Genomic DNA, 24,142 nt, shown 5'->3' on the forward strand with positions numbered 1-24,142 from the left:
CATGCAGTCGTAAGCCCTATATGCCCGGAATGGCAGGCCGTCATGAGTTTCTTCATCTTTGTCAATCGATCCTTCTCACAGAGTGATCTATGTTACTGCATTATTATTTTAGACATGGAGCGTTCTGGGCGTTAACAGTTCTACGTGAACACAAGATCGGTATTACACCCCAATACAAGACACGGTCTTGCTCTCAAAGTACCGATTTCCCTTAAAATGATGAATTTCAGAGAACACCAGGTTTGTCCGTATTTTTAGATCTACACATGGCCAATATCGATCAGCACGCGACTTGGCGGGGATGCAGACCAGGATGTTCAAGCTTCCAGCCAAACAATCTTAATTAGTTGCACTATGGATATATAGCCTCTGTCCCCGTTCGATATTTTCTTTTCGTCTTTCTTGCAGCGGTTATATCTCACAGCCCCGGTCTATTTCCGCGGTATCGGAGCCACCAATTGCCCGGTTGGAACACGGTACGTTCCATTCTGGCAGCTGTTGAGGACGCAGGCACAATGCAAAGGAACGCTGGTTGGAAGAGGGAGGAATCGTGTTCTTCGTGTTAATATGCCCAGTGTGAATTGTTTGCGACCGCCGCGTGGCTAGTTCTAGCCAAATGGTGTAGGGGGCACTTGTCAATACTTCCGAGAGGGTCGTAATGTTCATCTAATTCGTAAATGAATTGGTTTTCATCACGAGTTGTATTGCCACTTTCCTTTCGACTGGTCAATGCGGCCATCGACTTTTGCCAGTATAAATGCACTTCATTGCCTTTGCGGCAGTTGGCACTTCTATGTGCAGTAGTGTTGGTGTCTTCTTCAAATTCTTCTGTACAGTCTACTACTCGTCGATTGAATACACTCAAGTAGGAGATTGGGAAAATTACAATGAAGGCGTCACTCTATATTACCGCGGCCTTGGTCGCATGTGTCAACGGCGCAGCTATTGAAGCTCGACAACGACCGCGCCCTACTTCGACTCGAGGTGGCGATGGTATCCCAGATGGTAATGCTTCCCCGGTGGACAAACGAGACCCGCAGATCTCTCTCGGGCCTCCTCGTCCCTCGGTCACATTCTGGCCTAACGACCCCCCTCCAGGAAGTGGTAAGAAGACCGCGTACCACGACGATGAGTGCTAACGTTGATAATCTTCAGTCGAAAAGTGTGGCCTCGACGCTTTCATTGGCCATACCTCGGAAGCTCTTCTTTTCTGTAGCAGTATCTTGAAAGGAGGTACTGCTACCCAAACAACGACGCTCACGACTGGGCAAACCACCACTGTGCGAACTACGGTGATCACGACACTTTATCCTCCTTCGAGTTCCGCGAGACCAAGTTCGACGCCCAGGCCTCCTACTTCCTCACCACCTACTTCTACCCCTCGAGTAAGTCGGTCAATTCTGGGTGTATCCTTTTCGACTAATGATGTCCGCGTAGCCTCCCACGTCTACCCCAAGACCACCAACATCTACTCCTCGCCCGCCGACAACTACGCAAGCTCCACCGTCCTCCTCTCCCTCTCCGTACGTTGCCTTACCACCCTAATCTTTAAGGCTCCACAAACTAATATCTACAATGTAGCTCTCCAACGCCTACACCTAGCCCAGGCACTAGCTGCGGCATTGTCGGTTACACCAAGAACATCGCCGCCTACTACTTTGACTCCAGCGGCACTCAGAACACATGGCAGGTTTGCGGAGCAAGGTGCAAGGCTGATAGCAAGTGTAAATCATTCGGTTACGGGGAGGCCAATTGCATGCTCTTTGACGTCACTGCGTACGTTTTGTCTTGGTTGGAAATTTTCGTTGAACCCGACAGGTTGACTGACAAGTATTCCAGTGCTGAGAACACGAACTACAACCCCATGTCGCCTTATACTTTCTACGACCAGTCATGCCCCCAGGAGCTCCCTGTCAGGAAGCGCCAGGTCAACATCTCTCTCAGCCTTCCGGGTGGTGCCGGCGGAATCTCGTCCGCCTGTTCGTGTCTCATTACGTCGGCACCGGCAGGTACAACTAGAACAACTACAGTTACTACGAGCATCAGGACAACTAAGACGGAGACTGTCACGAGGACTGTAAGTCTCTTGCCAGACGGCCCGTAGTTGGAAGTTGACCCTGTTGAATTGACCTCTGGCCTGAGAGTTTACAAAAGTTTACCCATCTTGGTAAAGAACATATTCCTACATCTACAGTATTTATCATGTAACAGACCTGTTATTCCTGCATACCCTATTCTCAATCCGTCTAATTTGGCATTGCATCATGATCTGAATTCCAGCGTGAGGGAAACTCATCCGCCAATCGTTCATCGCTAATTCTTCTTCGCCAACATGTAATCACCGCCCCGTAAGGCTTTATATACTCCATACACTCCGCTCAGAAATCCATTACGCATGACGAAGCCTTTGACATGCCCCCTCAAGCCACTTTGGTGCTCCTTGCGCTGCATCCTTGGCCGCTCGCGCATCTTCTCCCAGATGCTGGGCAGCGACATTGCGTTCCAGGTCCTTCGCAATTCGGTGTAGCTCCTCTCGTCGTAGATCTTCCAGAACTCATCTTCCGTGAAGAAAATACGTGCATACAGCCATTTTAGCCCACCGAGTTCGCCTACCTTGCCTTCAAGGTCGCGATTTGCTTTGACGTATGCTGCTTCCGAAAGTGGCCTGAAGGCCCACACACCTACGTTTACGTAATCTCCTTGATACTCTGACTTATCGAACTTGCTGTAATAGACCTTAGGATGACCCATCGACGATCTGGCATCATTCCTCAATGGGCACAGCCACAGAGGGTAGATTCCAAACTGGCTATCCACGAATTCGATGAATTCGAGTGTGTTCTCGGAGGGGATAGCGATATCTTGTATGATGTACTTATCCGTATGGCCGGAAGCATGCATGGCGTGATACATGATGCGTGTATGCATGAAGTAGTCCAGTATCAGGCGGAAAAACCAATTCCAGGGCATCATGAAGAATTTGAATGCGTAACGTCCCATCCAAAAAGCACCGCGGTCGCAGCGAAAGAGGTAATCCTCGATGGGAACAAGCTCGATGTGCGTGGCGTTTTGGTTTGCAATATGTTCAGCGTGCAGATAGAACCAAGGATCCCAAGGGCGAGAGAACCGCTGGACCGTATATTGATGCGAAGGAGAGTTGGTGAGAACGCCAGAGATGATGACACCTGCTGTGCGTGAGAATAGAATGCCGTCAACAAACTCGTTTCCGGCTTGCTTGGTTTCTTCCCGAAGTTTTCCCAGTGCAGAATCGAAGCTATTAGTTGGATGATAGGTGACCTGGACATATTTCTTCAAATCAATCAGTCGAAGTTCGACGAGGGTGAGGATGCCAAGTGTTCCAAAGCTTCCACGCAGTCCATGGAAGAGGTCCCGATTGGAAGTTTCTGAAGCGGTGACGAGTCGACCATCAGCAAGTATGACTTCGGCGGATAGTATAGTTCGGTCGAAGAATCCATGCTTGAAACTGCTGCTTTCGCCCGCTGTTCCAACGAAACCGCCCCCAACCGTGATACCCGGGAATTCCATCACAACAGGTGGGAGAAGACCGACTCTCTTAGTCGCTTGGACGAGTTCATCCATCGGAACATTTGGCTCTACGAGAGCAGTTTTCCTTTCTACGTCGATATGAAGAACATGGTTCAGGCTGCTAACGTCGACAATAGCGTCGCGTTGGAAGTTGGCATGGCGTGTGCTGTTGGTCGAGCCATGATAGACACGGAATGGAGTCTTGCTCTGGTAGAAATGTGAGATTGATGAGCGAATCTGTTCCACATCCCTTCCATGTCGACCGTCCATCATTGATTATGGGCGTACCTTTGGTATGCCGGATGTCAACGAGTGCAAGAGAGAAGCACGGCACGAAAGAATAATGGCTGACGGGGGTTTGAGGGTTGGTGAGGTTGATCGGAAGCGCGGTTAGGCCAAAGTGGGGCATAATGCTTGACCTTCAACCAGGCATCGTTTCTTCATGACAATGTCAAGGTCCAGTCCTCCGTGCTGGGTACACTTTCTAATTTTCGATCAAGTTGGACATTGCCTGTACCAGAGTAACGAATTTGATTCAGGCTGGAGTTTGCTGCATGTGTACGTACCTCTAGGTAGGTATGCAAGTAGATGTACTCCGTGCGTGCCTGTGCATGTGCACAACTAACAGTAGTACCGGACGTTTGAGAGGAATGGTTTGGTGAGCCTTGTTTGCCTATGGAATACCAATGGTAATAATTTCTGTTCGGTGTTTAAGCGTGTATAGATGCATAGAAAGCAATTCCAAAATAGTTACTCCGTACATAGGTACGTACCTAGATACTCTACAGTATGAGACTATGAGTGTACGGAGTACTTCTGTTACATTATTAATTACATGTAACGTAAACCCGGATAGCCGCTTTTGGACGATTATGTAATAGTAGACACATAACTAGCCTGCACAGGGATCATGGTCTTGGCAGGGTCTGAGCGCGTCTGCACGTTCATGCAAGTCCAACCTGTTTCCTTTCCTCTTCAGATTTCACTCAAATGAAGGCGTCCTCCTATTGCTATTATTATTATAAACATCAAATCGAATATGAATGACGAAACAACGAAACAGATCCATGTTTCACACATAATATCGCGGAGAGGGCAGGCACGAACGCATTGACGTGATGATGATGACGATGAACAGGATGGGGAAACGCGTTGAGGGCGAGGACGCGTCGACGGATAGGAACGATTGGCGGTGATGACTCGACTGACGTAGCATAATATTCCCCACTTTTATTTTTATTTGCTGCTACTGCCTGTCCTCCCTACTCGTGCTGTGTACAAGGTGTGTGTGCATCTCCCCAACCTCTTCTTTCACTACTCCGTATCCTCATAATATTATCATCTGTTATCCTTCTTGTTCACTTCTGGCTTCAGCTTCATATTCATCTTCCACTTGGTTAAATCCTCCCATCGCCCTTTACCGCCCCTCCGCTATCAACTCACAACTCCCAAAACCAACCCCATTCCCACATCGCGCCTCCTCTCCGCTCTCCAATCCGTATCCGCCTCCCTTTTCTTTCCCCTGCCACTCACACTGGCGCACACATCCAACTGAATCTTGCACTCTCAACTGTGCACAGTACTCCGTACTCAGTCTTGGTATACAATCCTACATCCCTAGACATGGCGCGGCTTAGCGGCCTTGCGTCCGACCAGTAAGTCTCCCCTTCCACATATTCCCATGTCTCGGGGGGCAATAGCTACAATGACAAACGTCTTACGCCCCATCAGTCACGCGCAGGGTCCAGGTGACGCTCCTAGGAGGAAGAGAGGTCGCCCGAGCAAGGCAGGCTCTGAGGAAGTTACAAACCCTTCCAAACGTCCTGCCTCACCTATCCCAGAGGAGTCTTCACAGTCCAAAAAACCCAAACGCACCCAGGTCGACGATCATGACCAGCTTGCACGGGAACTAGAGGAGTCGCAGCACGATGATGCACTCCTTATGACGGCCCCGATTCGCCACAATCGTCGACACTCCGAGCCACTAGTTATTGCGACAGACGATGATGGGACATACACCGAATCCACTCCACCGCCGGCCACGCAGCCTGCTCCTGGCCTGACTCCTCACCTCGATCGCCTCGGTGCTGCTAAACGCGGCCGGCCCACCAATATCGCTCGTCGGGTTCGCATGTCTATGCCTGCGCAATTGCACCTGTTGGAAGAGGAAGAGGAGACCACACCAAGGGAGGTCCAATTCGCCCCTCTGGTTGCGGTATTGGATAATAGAGTTAAACGCCGTCTCCGTCGTAGCCACCTCAGCGAGGAAGTCAATCACATCGCAGACCATAAAAGGGATGATGCAAAGCTCCGCAAGGCATACGCAGAGGTCCGTCGCCAACTCCGCGAAATGGAGGAAAAGTATAAGAACGTCGAGTTGGAATTGGAGGCTACTCGCCTGGGAAACATTGATATCTCACAGGATCAGACCGAGGAACACGAACAGCGCCTTCTCCAGCTATTGGATGATGCCAGGAAGGAGATCGAAGAACTCAGGGCATCGTCAGTGTACGCTGCTAGTTCCGTCGGCACAAGCGAGATTCAGAACAATGCTATTGAAGACGACGATGATCTGATCCTCATCGAGCCCGAGGATCTGAATCTTACACAGGAACAAATGGATGTGGAACCACTTCCAAACGGCTTCTACGCTACACGTTCTTTGGAAACCAGCCAGATTGCATCCAGCCAAGTTACCATGGACACGCTGATTACTATTCCGGAAACTAGCCATGACTCCATCATTACTGCCTCGCAGACGCAGTCGGTACATGTCTCCGACGAGGTCACCAGCGAGGCCACTAGGCGCTACGAGGATGAGATAAGTTCTCTTGCAACGGAGCTTGGTACCGTTCGAGGAGCTCTTCGTATCTTGACGTTACAGCTGCAGAATATGAGAGTCCTTGACCCGGGTGCTGATGTCAATACAATCATCACGGAACTTCGCCGCGTTCTTGTGAACGCTCGTGCTGACTACGAGAACACTTTACAGCAACCGGTCAACGAAATCAACAATAGCGAGTTCATCGCTAAAATGGTACAGGATCTTCAAGGTCTGAGCCGCGAGCTCGCCGAGAAAACCGTTATGGCAGAAAGATACCACCAAGTCGCCCATCTTTTGCGCCAGCAGAACAGCAGTCTCCTCGATCTACAGGCCGACTCGTTGAACGAGGGCGACGCTCTGTCTCACGAGGTGGAAAACCTAAGTTCAACCGTCAAGCAGAAGGAAGAACAGATTGGGGAACTCAACGGACAAATCACTACGCTCAACAGGGCCGTCGAGACACAGGATGCGGCGATCCAACACCAAGACGAAAAGATACATGGCTTGGAGACTGACATCTCGGACAAGGAGACCGACAATGAGCGTTTGCGACAAGCTCTGGATGGCTATAGGGAGGATCTTGAGAAAGTCACCACCGCGATCACTCGTCTCGAGGAACAGCACACGCTTCGTATCGAGCAGATGGAGAATGACCATACAGACGAGGTTCATGAGCTTCGTGCCGAGCTTGACAACGAGGTCAACGCCCGTGATGCTGCTGAAGAAGATGCCCAACAAAAGGCTGAATACATTGACGAACTTGAAGGTCGTATTGAGCGGATTGCTGGTGAATTCGATGCCCTCACCGCCGATCTAGACAATCTTCGTGAGCGCCTAACTGTTGAGACCACGCTACGCGAGTCCGTGGAGGTGCAACGAGATGACGAGGCGGGTCGGGCCTACACTAATGCCGTCGAGGTTGAGAACTTGAGCGAGACCGTCCGTGACCTTGAAAAGCAGCTGGATGAACTAAGTCGGAATCTAGAATCGGAGCGCGATCAATTGGCGCAGACCGAAGCAGATCTTGAGAATGCAACTGCCGATATCGAGGACTTGAATACGCGCATACATGACACTGGAATCCAGGCGAACGAACTTCGTTCGAAACTTTTCCAGGTTCAGCAGGAGAAGGAAGAAGTCATTGCCCAATTGGAGGAGGAAGCCACAGCTACAGCAGAGGAGAATCAGCAGCTTCTCAATGACGAGCGTCAACGCCTTGCAGAAGCTGAGCAGGAGCTCGCTAACCTGGATGATGAAATCAGTAACCTCAGAGAGTCTCTCGCGGAGTCTGAGCAAGCCCTCGCTGAGATGACTACCAGTCGTAGAGTGCTTGAGCAAGATCGGGATGAGGAGATTTCGCATATTGAGCAGCAACTTGGCGAGCTCCAGAAGAAGTACTCTGCCCTTGAGACCACTTCTAATAGTACCATCAACTCTCTCCGAGCCACCATTACCGATATGAGCAACGAAATTAGAGAGTACCAGAACACCATTCACCAGCTCGAGAATGCGGCAGCCGACGCCGCCGAGCAACACGCCACCGAGTTAGAAGAGCGCAATGGTACGATTGATGTATTGGAACATGAACTAGCCGAAGCTCGAGATGAGAACGACAAGCTTGTCGCCGAGAACGAGTCCCTGGCGAAGCGTGTTGAGGATGAAGCCAACGAGCTTCTCAATATCATGGGTTCCCATGTTGAGGAGTCGACAATTCTCCGGGAGACAATTGCTACACAGCGGGCCACTATTGAAGCTCTCCAAACAACCGCGGCGGAACGTCTCGAAGAGCACGCGACCCAAGTCAATGATCTAGCGATGCAAATCGAGGAACTGCAGATCATCGGCACCGCTCGTGCAGAGCATATTGCGGAGTTGGAACTGCAAATCGAGGAACTCAAAGCACGCTTTGCGGAACAGGCAGAAGACTCCCAAAACACGATCGACGCTCTCTTAGATACCAATCGCCAAGCAATCGTCCAGCAGGAGCGTTTGGCGGATGAAACAAGGAGGCGCACCGCGGATGCTCTCAAGGTTGTGAAAGAGATGAAAGTGAAAGGCATTGAGATTAGAGGCAAAGGCGTCGATTTACGGAAAGTTGTCCATGGAAAAGTTACCAAAGTCTCTGACAACGTGAAGATCTCGAAGAAATCCAAGAGATCTGGTTTGCGAAACGCTGACAAGGTCAGAGACTCTGGCTTTGTTGAGTTGCTGAGTGACGGGGATGCAGAGGATGACCAGCGAGAGGCTTTCGTTGCGTAAACTTCCACCTTTCTCGCAAGTGATGACGTTGAAAGCAAAAATATCTACGGCACTTGCCCTTCCGGATCCATATCAACGACCGCAGCTGCTGTTGTCTTATCCTACGGAAACCCTCCTCTGGATACCATCTTGGAATAACGGTTGCTGGATAAATTGCATGGATTAGTTCTATCTGACCCTTCATAATGCTCGCACTTTTTACGACCAGCGACGACTTTACGATACTCCCTGTGCATCTTTAGATTCTACATCCAACGATCATGTACATGGGTTCTGGGTTTGCATAGCGTGAGGCGTTCTGTATCTAGGGTTGATCTGGACTAAAGTTCGAACCAATATTATGATAAATGTTTCATTGATACCCATGTGTCTTAGTCGAGGCCTCTTCCTAATTACTCCATGTGCCAGTGATGAGTTTTCACTCATCGATCACTTGTTAACCTTGTTAACCGCTCTCTTCTCCTTGCTCTGCGCCCGAAACCTTTACAATAGTCTGATTCGCTCTCTATTTCAATGTCCTGCTCGGCACAATACACTCCGCGTCGAACCTCCGGTTTGTAGCTTCATGCTCGAATGGACGGTCTGGATGTTCACATGGAGTCGACTGAGCTGAAGATAGTTTTCTTTACATCTCTCTCTTTCAGAATGGGACCACAGTAACATGACTAAAGACCTGGCTGGTTTCCAAGGTTGTCCAATGGCATGAATGGAACCATGTTGACCAATCAGCGGTCGCATATGCGCTCGGTCTAGAGTTCGCCCGGGTTTCCTCTTCTTCCCCTTCTTTCCGTCTTCGAATACGAATTGTCCCCGCCACCCCGTCGTCGCATTCGTCAGAAAAGCCAATAAATATTCAATAACGGGTTCGTATTCAAAGCTCCTATCTCGTACATCTGGTCACCAATTTTACTTCTGGAGGGGATATAATTATGACTGTACTCTAGCCGCCCTGGCTGTAGTTATTTAGGTACTTAACTGCTTTGTCGCCATTCTTGTCTTGCGATAATTGAAGGCCTATTTTTTTGCATCCTATCCCTCATGGCGCACCAGGCGCACGCTCTGCCCTGGCAGACCCTCACTGACAATTTCAAATTCGTCCATGCCAACACACGATTCTTGGGAAGGACAAACCTATACCCCAGGTCCAAACCTGGGCAGGCAAAACAGCTACAGCATTTCGCAAGAGTTTTTGCACGCGTGATAGACGAATACTCAGCAATCGAGCGTAAGAAGTATGGCGATGAGCATACTCCACCAGAAAGCGGAGACGAAGTGGTTATTTCCGATGAAACCATGAAGAAGATCCACAACGTTGTTAAGGAGTATATGAAAGAATACACTAGATGGTACCCCGATAGTGACCGCAACCTATTCGACAGAACCGCAAATGCCTGGATTCGAGTCAGTAACGAGAGGAACGGCCACCCAGATGAATGTCTTCTATCCATGGATGAGCTGCTTAGAACACTGATTATGTTTGGCGAGATGGATACCCTTTTTTGTCTCGCAGCACACCCGGAAATTCGATTGCGGGACATGTGGGCGCAGGGCAACAATTTCCATTTCGATTTGGGTGGCCTTGGACCTAGTGAGCTGAAAGAGGCTGCATTGTTGGCTTATATCTGTCTCAATGTCTTCTATCTTAAGCCGGAGCTATATGATCCTGCGATGCGGGAACAGATGCTCAAGGAGAGAGCCAAGAGAAATGAAAAGACGTGGTCACCAGAATTGTATGATTACCGACTGACTGCCGCGTACCAACAGATGCTGGTATATACTACTGGGACGGGATACCCTTACCCTCACTTCGGTGCGCATAAGATCCCACACCGCGAATTCTATGGCGTGCCTTTCGGCATGTACACTTCGCAGGTTGCCTGGTACTCCAACATCAATCTACATCTTACCCAGAAATATGGCACACTTCCTCTCCAAGATCTAGTCGACAAAGACTTCCCCCAGAAGTATGTCCCGAGCAAAGGCGATATGCCCAAGGTCCATGACATCTTCCGCGCCCTCAAACTCCCGACAGAAATCACTCTCGCAATCCTCGACTTCGCAGATTACACGCCCAGAGGCAGACTCAACACCCATGCCGATCCTCTGCATATCGATAATGCTTCTGAATTGAAGAAGTACCTCGCGTATTGTTGGAAACTGCTCATCAGGGTCGATATGCTGATGAAAGCTGCTGGCACGCACCTTGACTGGGAGCACGAGGCCACAGAAGCTATTTACAAGCTGTTTGGAGTTCCATATCCTCAGATGTCCAAGGAACATAATAGGCCGCAAGAGGATGAACAGTACTATCCCTACGAGTACGCAAAAGGGAAGAAACGGGAATTCGTCTGAGATCCTGGTCGGCCCGTCGGAAGTATAGCTGTAACGATAGGGCCCTGGTGGAAGGATCGAGAACAATCGCCGATTAAGCAGCGTGTTCATGAAGCTTGACTCGTATCATTCGCTCATCGAATAGAGAACCGCAGCCTGGTAGTCCTGCAGTCGTGTTCCTGCGCTACCTTCAGTCCCATCGTTACCGGGTTTGTGAAAAAAGCTCTTCAGCTATCGCGACGAATAACGTTCAACTCGTGCTTCAAGAAGGGCTTTGCAGCGATTGCTTAATGATAAATGGCCTGGAGCTGGCAGGAGGGTGGAAAATGCGCGCAACAGAGGGAGCCCAGCTCTGGTCAGGTTGTCGATCACCTGTCGAGAATATTCGTGTGCATCTTCCCCATCGCATGTGGCCATGCACCAACGAGGAAAAATTGCTCAGCTTTGCCCTACTCATCCAAACCTCCTCTTGACCCTTCTAATCACTTCTTCACTGCCAATCAATGTTCCTCCCGTAGGATGCACGGCACTGCCCATTGTGCTGCTCCTTCTAACACCCCCGATCATTTTACCGTCCTCGGCGCTCTCATCAGAAGGCGTGTTTTGTTCCACCACCACTTTTGCTATCTTCCATAGCGCCCATGTTTGGAATACGATCGTCAAGAGGAGGAGGAACAGAACAACCAAGATGCCGAAGAGAGTGAAGAGGAGGAGGGTTGATTGTTCCGCTTTTCGGGACGAGTTGTCGTTGTTTCCCATGATTGGTGGACAGATTGACGTCGATCCGCAATCGTTTCCTTATTGGATATCTTGGGCCTCCGTACGATTGTTATTTCAAGTCAAGTTTTTAATGTAAGCGCGACGAAAAGGGTTGAACGGAGTGAAATAGCATGTGGTTGTGGCGAGAGGTGAAGGCCCTGCTTTCGATTATCAGGTGGAATTGTGGATGGGAAGAGCAAAACTATCCAAATGACACGACGAGAAACTTTGTATTTACAGGCGACAGCTCATGTATCATGATTCTCTGTGCCATCTGAAATGACATGAATTAGGCTACGCCAAGCTGTACCAGGTACGTTTCGTATTCATGTGACTACAGATATGAGGATGCGACAACAAGTTTGGGTTGACCCCCATTGTCTCACCTCCGCACCGCTATATCAGTTCATTGTTGCATTAATAGAGGATTCATCATGTCGCTTGAGCAACTCGTTTCTACTTCTTCAGTAAGAAATCACTCTGCACAAGAAGACCTTTCGTCGCACTCGCCACACCGTAGAGTCCGCCTAATGGCCAAGTCCCCCAGAAGCTTCGCTTCAACCACTCTGTCCATGTTTCAGATTTCTGTGGGCTGACACCCCCTGCTATCCCTTTCAAATCGACCTTTACCTTATCGTAAACGGAAGGTAGCGACTCAGCATGGTATTTATTCCTTAACTTATTGTAAGCATCTTCGTCGTATATTCGCCAGAATTCATCCTGAGTGTAGTAGGCATGGGCATAAAGACACTTCAGTCCACCCAGCTCTTCCACCTTGCGTTCGAAGTCTCTGTTCAACTTGATAAACTGATAAGGATCTTTGGGCCCCATTCCCCAGATGCCGATATCCAGCTGCATTTCAGGTCCAATCTGTTTACCCATCGAGAAGCTCTTCTCACCCTGCGGAGATGGCTTGACAGGGCACAACCAAAGTGGCCAGAGTCCAGTTCTTTCATCTGTCCAGCGGATAAAGTCCTCAGCTTTTTCGTATGGTACTGCTAGGTCCTGAATGATGGCCTGTGAGGCGAGACCTGACCGATGTAATGCGTGAATCATAGTCCTCGAATACATGAATGGATCCAGCAGGTATCGTGTGATACTGTTAAAAGGTGTGGCAAAGTAAGAAAACGCTCGAAGTCCTGACCAGAAAACACCTCTATCGTATCGAAATAGATAGGAATCCACAGGAATGCTCTCCTTGAAGCATACCTCGTCCCCAAGGTGCTTTTCCAGAACTTGTTCGGCGTGCATATAGAACCAAGCATCTGTAGCACGGTTGAATGTTCGTGGTTCCGTGCCTGGTAGAATATTTGCGGATAGTCGCCCGAGCATTATCACACCTCTGTCCAAAGCGAATTGAATGCCATCGATGTAATCTACGCTCGCATCTTTCTCGGCTCGCTGGAGGACTTCAATGCTTTCTTGTATGCTGCTGACTGGAACGTATTCCAGTTCGACGAATTCTTTTGCATCTATGAGCTCCATCTGTAACGCTGTAATTACCCCCAGGCTACCGCAGCTTCCCGCGCAGCCGAAAAACAAATCTCTCGTTTCGGGATCCTCTCCACTAGCTTTTATAACATCGCCATTGCCAAGCACAATCTCTATACCAATGATTGTTCGATCGAATAGACCATGTTTGAATGAACTACTTTCCCCGGAAGTGCCTGCAAACCCTCCTCCAGCAGTAATATTTGGAAGCTCCATTACTACTTTTGGAAGAAACTTTACTGCACGAGTGGCACGGACAAGGTGGTCCATCGGAACATTCGGCTCCACCCACACGCGTTTTTTCTCATGATCAAAAGAAAGGATATTGTTGAGACTCGACGTATCTATGATCTGACTTCGTCGCCGTGCAGATGTCCGTGTCGAAAGCGTTGAGCCATGATAGATGCGAAAGGGGATTTTGGCTTTGTCAAACTCGCGGACTTGCGCGGAGATACGCTGGACGATAGTGTCGTGCTCGGTCTGCATTGTGTGAATGCGCTATAATTGCGACAAGACCAGAGAAAAGATAGTTCGTCAGTAAATAGATGAAACAAAAATCGTAGAGGTAGAGATGGAATTGATGAGAATTCTGTCGCTGGTGGAGGGACCTTGAAGAAGATGTGTCGTCAGCCCTAAGCGCTTGTCATTATTGCCTGCTCCACTTAGAATGAGGCTTGAGCCCGCACATCCGGGTATTTCCATTTCCGTCACTTACTGTATGGTGTCTTTGTGCATGACGAAACACCTGAACTCGTGTTACCTCTGCCATTGCGAATCTATACTCAAACACCCTATTTATCTTTCAAATCGAATCCCCGACTAATTACTTGATCGAACTTGACCTCTTTGTTGTCGTCGGAAATGGTGGCTAGCGGCGTTTTTAATCTTTTTGCCGAAACATCCGAAAGGTATAGGAATACCAAATTCTCCGGGTTGTTGGAAAACTTTAGAGTGCCTATGTGGCATAGGACGACATAGATGTCGTGAACATTGTAGTGGATCTGCGGCGAAATATAGATGTCGGAGGTAATATTACCTCGTAAGATGTACCAGGACGCTGCAAATTGCGTAGTTCATTACGCAAAGATCATTTGGTCAATAATTAATATAGTACTCTCTAGCAAATGTGTTAGGCATTTGAAGTGATTTAATGTATGACTGTTCGAAACGGTAATATCATTGATCCAATAACAATGAGGTGTAGCAGGAAGATTGTACTTCATGGACTCTTCTAGAGGAAGGACCATTGATTCATTATGCTAGGCAGGTATGTTGCTAAAAAACTTCCCAATGTTTCACCAGAAGGCAGTTGTTCCTGGTGCTCCTCTTCTATTATTCCTGGAAGAGTCGGAGTTTCCGCTAGCCCAATTGCAACGTCATAGTTCATGGTTTCTCATAATCTAGAAGGCGATTTGGGATTCTCCATCAATCAGGGTGCCATTGTTGACAGCGGCAGCGTGGCCTCGAGCGAGCATGCCATAGACAGGCATGTAGCGGTCAAGATAAGGCAGGATCTCTTTGGCGCCAGGAGTGGCCCTCCAATCGCGCATGAGATCACAGACAATAGCGAAGAGAGAGACCATCTGCACACCAGCCTTCTCCATGCGGGAGTTTGAGGCATCCCTGATAAGCTCAGTGGTAGTCCCAGATCCCTCAATGTTGGCGAAGACGCTATATCCCTCGGCACGAAGAGAGAGAGCAAGGAAGGCGGTGCACACGTCGGTAGTGATACCTGCCACGATGATTTGCTTCTTGCCAGTGGCTTTGATAGCGTCACGGAATTCTTTGTTGTCCCAGGCACTGGTGTACGATTAGCATTTCGTATTGCTAAGGTTGACGGGATAACACTGACTTAACCTCACCCTGGCGGTGAATGAAAGGTGCATCAGGGTACATCTCTATCATCTCCTTGGGGAGAGGACCATTGGGACCTTGGTCGGCGGAGGTGGTCAGGACAACAGGAAGATCAAAGATCTTGCCGAGCTCAGCATGAGCCATGATATTGTCACGAAAGAGAGTGGCATCCCAGTCGCGTGCGAGCTGGTAAAGTCCAACTTGTAGGTCAAGAATCAAGAGCATGGAGTTGTTCTTGTCAAGACGCTCCCACGGAACAGCTGCATGGCTGTCAGATCGTTTGTATATCAAACTTGAAAGTGACTGCTCTTACCATCACCACGAACGGCGCTGAGGAGGCTCATGGCCACAAGTGCGATTGTAGATCCAAACTTCATGTTGAAAGTAGTCTCAGGTCGTCGTCAAAGGTGGTTTGATGAGAAGAGAGGCTTGAAGTCGATGGCCGCGATGTGTCGATTCTAGAGGATACCACGCTCCTCTTTATACTGCATGCCAACGATCGTGAAGTCGCTAAACTCGCCCGTTCCTAGTCTAGACGGTCCAAATTTGCCCTCCACTATTCTCAACGGCCACTGCCGTAGCCCCGTCAAGTGAGGGTGTTTCACGAGCAACTGTAGGCTACAGATGCTTGGCACCGGCACACTTCACAAACCTGGGTTTGAATCTCCAGGATATGGGTTTGGTCGGGCTACCATGGTTCACGATTGTTGGATCACTTGGCCCGAAAGCTCTGGGTTGCGTATCCACATCCTACCATGGCATGCCATGGCACGCAGCAATGCGGGCTTACCTACTGCCAAAAGATGCTTCCTGGAACCTTACTAGGGCAAGAATTTGGTCCTGTGGATAATTGAGCATCTAATAAGATATTAGTAACCACTGCAGTGTTCAATAGGCAATATGCATGACACGAGCGATTGGTTATGTCGCATGCGCTTTATTCTCTCGCCTTCTGGCTGCCGTTGCGGCAGTTTTAGCTCCCGTATCTTCTCATCTAGGCCGTCATTACGATCAACCTATGGCAACGTGAAACCGAAATCACACGACAAAAGCATTGAGAGCGGTCTCACTGGATCGGAGCCAGAGTCGAGGTTTGCCCAATATGGTTTTTGATAAGCAGCCACAACTGCTGCGCTCGAGCACAATGTAGTACATACGAGGTAATTAGTGTGTGGTCATAACGCATGCTGCAGCTGACTTTCGAGTAGCGGGCGTGGCGTTTCGCTTGAGGTGGGTGGTCGGGGGAAAACCCCAGTTCCCTTCCTGCAAATAAGCAACGGACTAATCTTACTCATCGAACTTTCATATATCTGCACAGGGATGGAGAGATTACTAAGGCCTTGCTAGTATTTTGATGACGATCGTCCCGAGCGATGAACGAACTTCGTTATGGTGATTTGAGGACGAGGGTATCGTAACGGCAAGCGGCCGGTCGCCCCAGATTTTCTGAAGCGTGCCGTAGACCAGGACAATCTGCCGTCATAGGAAGTTCGAGCAATTGCCGTAGCATAGCCAGTCAATTGCAATTGCAACAGTATTTACGGTTCAAAAATAGGTATACACATTGACGAATAAGAAAACAAGAACATGAGTAAATAGCAAGCCATAGCGGCAGCAATCTATTTGCCAAGTTGGCAGCACTTACAAGCACGTTACGTCCAGGTACAACTGGTGAAAGCGTTACCGCTATTGTTACCTCAGACTCCTCCGAGATATCCAGGTCGTCTGTTCACCGTCCCCACCTTTCCATTAATTAACAGCCATATCCTCGGCACAATAAGAATGCCAAAGTCATAGTCCCGGCCGAGTTCGATCTCGGCGGAATCTTTGTAGAGTGGATCGACTTCCTTGAAATTGTTGTAAACATCGTTACTATGCCGTCCTTGCATATTGGGAATGGACAGACACCAAAATTTTAATTGTTTTCTGCAGCGAGGGGCTATGTCCCCATAGCATATCTTTCAGCGTGGATTCGATTCACTCGGACAAATCATTCTTGCGCTGTACGAAATGTATCGAAGCATCAAGCGCGGGAATGGTGAATGAAAACGACATCTAGCGAATTGACCGGTCCGTACGGTGAAGTGGAACACGCAGGATATATGGGCTCCATGAATACGTATAGGCACGACAGGGCTGCTCCAAAATTCTATCATGAGTTGTCTGGGTAGCGTTACTTTGCCCCAGCATGGATTGTCAAGGAAAGTTGCCTGATGTTGTTTAGGGGCGAACTGCTAGGCCAAAAGACATTAGGCAGAACGAGCTGGCGTTCGGTTGTGTTCTAACCTGACTGTACATACTTCCAAACGTACTGCTAAATCCAAAACCTCGTAGAACATGTCTATGTAGTATTATTGCGGCACAAGCATAGTGTACTTTGACGATACCTCCAACACTATCCATATAGCCCAAAGCCACTGCATTCCGCACGTGTCGAGGAGTGCTTTCGCCTTGCCTTGTCAAGTATACTCTTCTCTAACTCTTTTACATCCCCTGTGCTTGCTGCATTCATCGTTGAAGTTTAGCATATTAGACGATTAACAAAGCCTAGTGACAAGGCATTCTGGAATGAAAGCACATGATCATGGTTCTATGAATGGAGAAACACTTTTTTCGCATCATCCACCGATTACAATTCCACCTTCCAGGACGAATCGTTATCTTGGCTTGACATGACAAATCCACCATTCCTTGTGAGCCTAGTATTGTACCTCCAAGGTCCGAGATTTCCACTCGGGCAATTTCCTGGAAATACCATATATCGCATAGACGGGTTGGACAAATCCTCAATGCTCGCATTAGGATCATACAAACAACCCGGGACCTAAGTTGTTACATCTACCCAGGTTCTAGATTCATAACCGAGATGCCCACTGCCAGTTCCTAGACAAGATGCAATAGATGATCGCCCTGTAGGTATGAGTAAAATAACAAGGTCGTATAATTCGATTGTTCTTCCAAGCTGGCCGAGGCCTTACGTAGGTGGGATTCGTGAATCTGTAGGGGACAAGGTATATAACAAGGGCCTGTGTTTGTACAACGGACCTATTAGTTAGACTACTTGTACAAGTACTACCTCTCGACATGGTCTTCACAAGCGAGGTTGATCCTTGGGCCCCTGTCTTGGACGGATCGCCGTTGAAAAACTGCGGGATTATTCAGACACTTTCGCGAATGGGAGATGCTACGACTGTGGCATACACAATACAATTTTTCTACAAAGTGGAGCTTTATCCCTAATAAGAATAAATGTGCCAACGGATTCCCAAGGCTACCTGCACCCGATCAAGTCACTGCCGTTCACTCCGACAATTGGAATGCAGACTTCTCTAATTTTGTTGAGACCAAAAACTCTTCGATTACTATTGATCAACCACAGCTACCTTGTAATCGGCAGCTATTGGCGATTATTCGCAGCTGCACTAGGCTGGAGCGAAGCCGTCGCCAATCGGAGAAGACGGGTGAGATCCTGTTTCATGTCTATAACTGCAGCTTAAGATGACCGGCGACCGTTTTCCCCAGATGAATAAGGCTCGAACGGCTATCGCCCCTTCTCGAGTCTTAACATGCGCACTGAAAAGACGAGCTAGCAATGCAATAACTTAGCGTACGCGCTCGTTTAACCTTGATCCCTGGTATCCGGGAATGTTGCAGTGTTAGGATGTATGGTACATACTTGTAGGATCTATAAGCTTAATCTTCCTCCGTAGTGCACCTGATCAGCCTGGGCGGCTTTCTTAAGAAGGTGTGCAGACCAGGACACGCATCAAGATGCGTTCATCCACCTAACGAAATATGGTATTGTACCTGCCACTATGCAGAACTGGGTTCGCGCTTCGCACATGTGCGTCAACTTGACAAGTGATTGGACAAGGTGACGAAAGATGTTGCATGTGAACATGGATATCGGCGGTTGCATTACATGCGACAAAACATCACGGCCGACATCCTTGCGATATTAACTTTCACGCTGTCTAACACGATCTCAGGTTCTCCAGCTTCCTAACCCATCTTGTAAAATGATAAGTTGACATTTCTATGCCTATCATCTACGAATAATGAGGCGTATTGTGCAGCGTGGAGAGCAGCAAAGGACGTTCGGCACGGAGCGACAGGGGGGCGATCAACCGTCACCGAAAGAGGGTAGGCGCTCACATTCATCTAAACAAAACCAAATGACAAGTGGTGTTTGATACGAGTAGTGTTGTGTCGTGTGAATCATTGCTTTCTTTCTTGTTCTGTCTTCAAGATACGTTGCCGTCAGGTTAGCACTCGCAATGTTCATTACTAGCGATGGTTTAAAAGATTTCACAGAAATAGGACGATCTGTATACAAAATTGATTTAGAATTCATATGTACCTATTTGTCTGCAGCGTTATTTGGATTGCCTCCGTTGACGTGAGTAATTCATCGATTTTGGAGGAAATTTCCAAGGTGGTAGAACGAACGCTCACCAACCTTTCTGCGCCGTTCACATCAGACTCTGTAAGGTCTTTCGCTATTTTATCGAGATCTGAATTGAAGGCATGGACGCCGAGAAGAAGGGTTCTCATCACTTCTATCTGCTCATTTAGAAAGCTCCTCGTACAATGTGGTAGCGGAAACCAGATTTCTCTACATATCGAACAGAGATGAGCATAAGAGCGCTTCTGTCGCATGGCTCTCGCCAGACCTTGGTGGCCGAAAACATGAGCACATGACCCACAATCAGTGATGCGCACAGGATACTCTATGTTATCGGAGATAAATGCATGGTGTGCATTTTCTGACCCGGATGTACTGAATACCTCATAGCATATCGAACAGCGGCATGAAGGAGATCTAGCCCGACTAGATAGAGGGACAGGGACGGTGTGATTTGTGAGAAAATTGTGAAACACAGCTTCGGGTGGACGATTAGGCATTGATCTCTGACTTGGGGCGTCTGCTTAGATAAATTTGTCGTTTTGATATTCCAGATTTGTTCTACCAGTCTATTTGAACCGATCATTCCTATACTCTCAATGGTTAAGAAAGATTTCGTGTTCAGGCATTAGTGCGATCACAAAGGAGCAATGGAGAGAGCGACTGTTGTAATTATAATATTGGATTTAGGTCACTGTTTTGTAATGATGTGAATGCCCAAGTGATTCTGCGGCTTTCAATAGCATGCTTTCTGTACTGCATAACTATCATTCAAACAGCGCACATGTGGGAGAGAATCATCCCCTGCATTCCAGCGCATGCCACAGAGCTTCAATCGCTAACTCGACATCTTGGACCCTAAAGGAAATGGACGGATGATCGTCATCGATGTTTGAGGTAAGAAGTATGCGTTCAAGGAACTGAACTGAGCGGGCCACCTTACCCCGGTTTGACAGCCCTTCCATGTTAGCCATCGGCGTCCTCATCAAATTCCTGCCAACGCCACCAACACAACCTCCACAACCTAAGTCAATTTTTGGTGCTTCAGATTCTTTGCAGCTTGAATCGCTCAACTTTGGTTTATTCTCGAGGGAAAGTGGGGCTTTATCTCTGGCATTATCTCGTGAAGAAAGATTCGAAGTGAAATGCGAACCGTGATTATCGCCGCCATTGTCTATACGACCGTCCGTGGAAGTAAATGGAGGAGTTTCATCTTCTGGGAACCACTCCTCACGGCATGTTGGGCACTTGTTACTCCACGGACCAGCACTACGAATGTGGGCCTCAATGCAGTTATGGCCAAAAGCATGTCGGCAGGTTGAGCCAGGCCAGCAGCTCCGGACTCGAACGGAGATCTCTGATGCGCCTTTGCTTGAAAGATCCACATGTGCCGAGACCTCATTCTTTGGTATGTATGGCTCGAAACATATGGGGCAGACCTGCTCATTGAAGGGAAGTGTGCAGTTGGGGACTGGAGAGGTTCGCTTCAAGCGGCATTGGATTTCGACTTCGTCAAGCATGTTTCTCTATCTCAGTGGTGGTAAAATAGACGACCTAATGGAAGCAACGTACGTAGCTAAGTTTATTGACTCAGATAACGCTCAATTAAGTGACCTTGAAATAGAAACCTTCTGTGCCGTATTGTGTTTTAGTGGGAATTTAAGCACTTTATAACCATAATGACTTAGGTCACATGAGCGTCATGTAAGGGGGCGAGTGAATCTAGGCGTTGAGTTTGTGAAATGACGGAGCGGTTGAATATGTTTGCAATTCTGTGGTGCTAGGGTTGTCGTTTGGACGTGTCAATGCCCACATGCACCACCGTACAGATGCTCGTAGTGCTTGATGATAAAATTCACTGCAACAATTATACATGTCAATTTAAGGCTCGATATGTTTATTTCCATCATAACTAGTCTCGATTCTCCGCGGCAACCTTTCTGTGAATGTTTATCACATATCTAACATCTCTGCTGCACATAGATCTCGTCGTGTCAACATAGTTGTGTCCAATAATTGTTCCTAATTCTAGATCCAATACATGATAGGTAATTCCTCAAAATCAATCTAATTCATTCTACTACCTAAAAGCATGACCACGTCGGCATCTTCATCGGGGCGACTTTATTCGGTTAACACGTGGAGCGCAAGCATCAAACGAAAAACATGCCCCGCCTATCTCTCAACCCTATCAAGATCTCGGAGCCGGTTAGTGGCAATCGATTGCTCAATCTGCCATCATGCGGTTCAACAGATTAACGATCGGGAGGCCCTGGGGACCTTTTATCTAGTGACCGTGGTTGCTAGGATGGGGATGGTTTTAGATGAAATTGTTGATGGTGGCAACCTGATTCCGGCACCGAGTGAAGTATGATCCCACAAGTAGATGCTTAACCCAACCACTAGAGACGTTCACGTACAACCGAAAGCCTTCTACAGGAGATAAAAGTCCTGAGTATTTAGCCTGTATGGACAGATCAAGTCCCTGAGTGAAGCCAAACGTGGAGGATATTACCTCGTTGTGTGACTTCTTGACTTCTCGCTTTCCACACTTATAATCGAGAGTAGTCCATTCGCAAATCACAGCATATGTTAGAATTTACAATAACATGATGTTCTTACTCTCCTTCTCTCAGATATGGGTCTCTGCAACATGCCATCCCCAGGCTCGCCCAAGGCTACCGCGCCCAGTTCGTTCATTTGGATCATCGTGAGCCAATTAAACGCGTGGAGGGTGATGCCAAATAGGACTAGTGTGGGTTTTCTGTGTAACAACTATATTTCATAATTACCTACCGACTTCGCTTTCCCTCTCTCACCTTCTGACCTCTCCCTAGTCATCCAAAAAAAAAAAATCGTCCCATTCGATCGCGTCACTTGAATAAAGAACCCAAGCTTACGATTGCGCAGATACAATACCCGCGGCTTGCCTCCAGCCTTCACCGTTCCACCGTCTCGTCCTGCTAGACACTCAGGATAGCTGATTACCAGAGTCATGAGTGAAGCACAGCAGAAGTATTCCCCACCTCGGGCAGACAAGAATACGTTTGCAACACATGAAGATTTCTTCCAGTCCATTGAAAGCGGTGCGTTGACCTCCGTGGACCTTCTCAGAGAAAATGATCGCAAATGTGCCCATTGCTGGAAACAGTACGGTGAATCGGATCCAGGATTGAACAACGCAGAATCTCCAGTAATGTTCAAATGTGGTCACGCCTTCGGACAAGAGTGTATGAAGGACCTATTCAAGTTGCCTCCAAAATTTACTGTTAATCTCAAGGCTCTCGCATTTGAACCAGGATCCGGCGGCGCAGATTTTGCCGACAAAATACGCCAGTTCATCGACTTACAACGGCCAAGAAGAGATCCCTTTGGCCGTATCGAATATTGGAACTCAAGAGTAGACACCGCACCAGGTCAGGAACAGTTGCTTGCCACACAATCGGAACATATTCGAAGAATTTGCAGGTTGCTCTCACATGAGCTCCGTTCACGGCATCCATCGGTATCAAACCTCTTTGGTCCCTGGGTGGAGGCCATAGTGCAATTATTTTCGAGAGCTGAAAAGGTGGTGAGGATACACTTCCTTGATAATGGGATCGTCTTCGACGCCCTTCATGGATCCTCGTTCGCATATCTTATGGCACCTTCCATGGCCGACGATCAAGAAAGAGAGAGGATCGATAACTTGCAGAGAAAAGGTTCGGTACCCGAATTGATATCCACAAATCCCTTCAGTACCACTTGACTAACTGATTCCAGGAGTGAAGGCGAATAACGATAGTAACGAAGAACTCCTGGCTGTTGTGTTGTATGAAGTTTATGACGCTTATCTTCAGCTTAGGCGCAAGAGCTCAGGCGCTGTACCAAGCACTGCCACCAACACACCGAGTAATTTGCAGCAAACACTTACAGTTGTGCACCCAGAGTCATCCACTTGCGATGTCGTAACCGAAGATGTCCGTATTGGTGAGCACAACATTGGCTCTACACATTATGAGATCAAAAACCCTCATAGGTTCCAAAAAGTCCATCATCTCGATTCATCGGATTCGGAGAGCGGTCTCCCACAGTCAGAGCCTGCTCCCAGATATATGGTCTCCTTGCGAAGAACTTTCTTGGGACTGACGGATAAGCTGGATGAAGTTGACACGACTGCGCCGGAGGACGCCATGATCCGATTAAGTGCCCAAAAAATGGATAGCATGAAAGCGAAAGATATTCCAATGGCTGTACGATCTATTGGATGGGTGGATCGTCGTGAGGTGCGCAACACTTGCCCAATCTGCAAGAAGGTTCTTTTCTACATCGAAAATGTCATAGACGACTAGTCGCAGCGTACGGAAAGTTTTCGTCCTGGTTGTAGCTTTCCGTAACGGTTCGACTTGCTTGTCCGGGTATATTTTAACTTCGTTCGTGATTGGGACATGGGGTGATGGGAATTGCTTTTCGTTAAGGATAGGACGAACGGTGTTCACTTGATCAAACTTCGGATTCACCAGGCGCCAGGCTACTATTGTAGATTCACCTCAAAAACATAGATTCAAATTCACTTCTTTTTTTATTGCACGTTGTTTGACCTCGCAGAGGCCTTTCTATATCTATAATTTCCGCTGTGAGCACCACCGCTCCCCACAACTTAATCCATCACATTCTCTCCCCTACTTCTCTCT

General features: G+C 48.2%; 7 protein-coding genes across 7 annotated transcripts; 3 read left to right on the forward strand and 4 right to left on the reverse strand.

The window, feature by feature from the left end:
* Nucleotides 1–1,826: 1,826 nt before the first annotated feature.
* On the reverse strand, nucleotides 1,827–4,092 carry BU24DRAFT_416063 (FAD-binding domain-containing protein). Its single transcript, XM_033526356.1, has one exon. It carries the CDS (start codon nucleotides 3,817–3,819, stop codon nucleotides 2,314–2,316), a length of 1,506 nt encoding a protein of 501 aa, XP_033388693.1. The 5' UTR covers nucleotides 3,820–4,092; the 3' UTR covers nucleotides 1,827–2,313.
* A 5,322-nt stretch (nucleotides 4,093–9,414) lies between these two features.
* BU24DRAFT_205 (uncharacterized protein) lies at nucleotides 9,415–11,178 on the forward strand. The gene is made up of 2 exons (XM_033521865.1): nucleotides 9,415–9,492; nucleotides 9,574–11,178. Exon 2 carries the CDS (start codon nucleotides 9,668–9,670, stop codon nucleotides 10,979–10,981), a length of 1,314 nt encoding a protein of 437 aa, XP_033388694.1. The 5' UTR covers nucleotides 9,415–9,492; nucleotides 9,574–9,667; the 3' UTR covers nucleotides 10,982–11,178.
* BU24DRAFT_187 (uncharacterized protein) lies at nucleotides 11,179–11,996 on the forward strand. The gene has a single exon (XM_033521672.1). It carries the CDS (start codon nucleotides 11,376–11,378, stop codon nucleotides 11,814–11,816), a length of 441 nt encoding a protein of 146 aa, XP_033388695.1. The 5' UTR covers nucleotides 11,179–11,375; the 3' UTR covers nucleotides 11,817–11,996.
* On the reverse strand, nucleotides 11,997–13,835 carry BU24DRAFT_188 (FAD-binding domain-containing protein). The gene has a single exon (XM_033521681.1). The coding sequence runs from the start codon at nucleotides 13,694–13,696 to the stop codon at nucleotides 12,176–12,178; it is 1,521 nt and encodes a 506-aa protein (XP_033388696.1). The 5' UTR covers nucleotides 13,697–13,835; the 3' UTR covers nucleotides 11,997–12,175.
* A 775-nt stretch (nucleotides 13,836–14,610) lies between these two features.
* On the reverse strand, nucleotides 14,611–15,441 carry BU24DRAFT_339661 (isochorismatase hydrolase-like protein; the record flags this gene model as incomplete). The annotated part of the gene is made up of 3 exons (XM_033523194.1): nucleotides 14,611–15,010; nucleotides 15,063–15,324; nucleotides 15,378–15,441. The coding sequence occupies 3 exons, from the start codon at nucleotides 15,439–15,441 to the stop codon at nucleotides 14,611–14,613; spliced, it is 726 nt and encodes a 241-aa protein (XP_033388697.1).
* Nucleotides 15,442–20,266: 4,825 nt separating this feature from the next.
* On the reverse strand, nucleotides 20,267–20,989 carry BU24DRAFT_469146 (uncharacterized protein; the record flags this gene model as incomplete). The annotated part of the gene is made up of 1 exon (XM_033532591.1): nucleotides 20,267–20,989. The coding sequence occupies one exon, from the start codon at nucleotides 20,987–20,989 to the stop codon at nucleotides 20,267–20,269; it is 723 nt and encodes a 240-aa protein (XP_033388698.1).
* Nucleotides 20,990–22,301: 1,312 nt separating this feature from the next.
* Nucleotides 22,302–24,008, forward strand: BU24DRAFT_416067 (uncharacterized protein). Its single transcript, XM_033526357.1, has 2 exons — nucleotides 22,302–23,170; nucleotides 23,232–24,008. The coding sequence occupies exons 1-2, from the start codon at nucleotides 22,465–22,467 to the stop codon at nucleotides 23,798–23,800; spliced, it is 1,275 nt and encodes a 424-aa protein (XP_033388699.1). The 5' UTR covers nucleotides 22,302–22,464; the 3' UTR covers nucleotides 23,801–24,008.
* Nucleotides 24,009–24,142: the final 134 nt, after the last annotated feature.

Source organism: Aaosphaeria arxii (assembly GCF_010015735.1).
Source record: "Aaosphaeria arxii CBS 175.79 unplaced genomic scaffold BU24scaffold_1, whole genome shotgun sequence".
In the NCBI taxonomy this organism is placed as follows: Eukaryota; Fungi; Ascomycota; class Dothideomycetes; order Pleosporales; genus Aaosphaeria; species Aaosphaeria arxii.

Coding starts and splice junctions, on each gene's coding strand:
- BU24DRAFT_416063 (XM_033526356.1), bottom strand. CDS start 3,819: ATGATGGACGGTCGACATGGAAGGGATGTGGAACAGATTCGCTCATCA.
- BU24DRAFT_188 (XM_033521681.1), bottom strand. CDS start 13,696: ATGCAGACCGAGCACGACACTATCGTCCAGCGTATCTCCGCGCAAGTC.
- BU24DRAFT_205 (XM_033521865.1), top strand. CDS start 9,668: ATGGCGCACCAGGCGCACGCTCTGCCCTGGCAGACCCTCACTGACAAT.
- BU24DRAFT_416067 (XM_033526357.1), top strand. CDS start 22,465: ATGAGTGAAGCACAGCAGAAGTATTCCCCACCTCGGGCAGACAAGAAT. Junction 23,171..23,231: donor CGATAACTTGCAGAGAAAAG/GTTCGGTACCCG, acceptor AACTGATTCCAG/GAGTGAAGGCGAATAACGAT.
- BU24DRAFT_187 (XM_033521672.1), top strand. CDS start 11,376: ATGCACCAACGAGGAAAAATTGCTCAGCTTTGCCCTACTCATCCAAAC.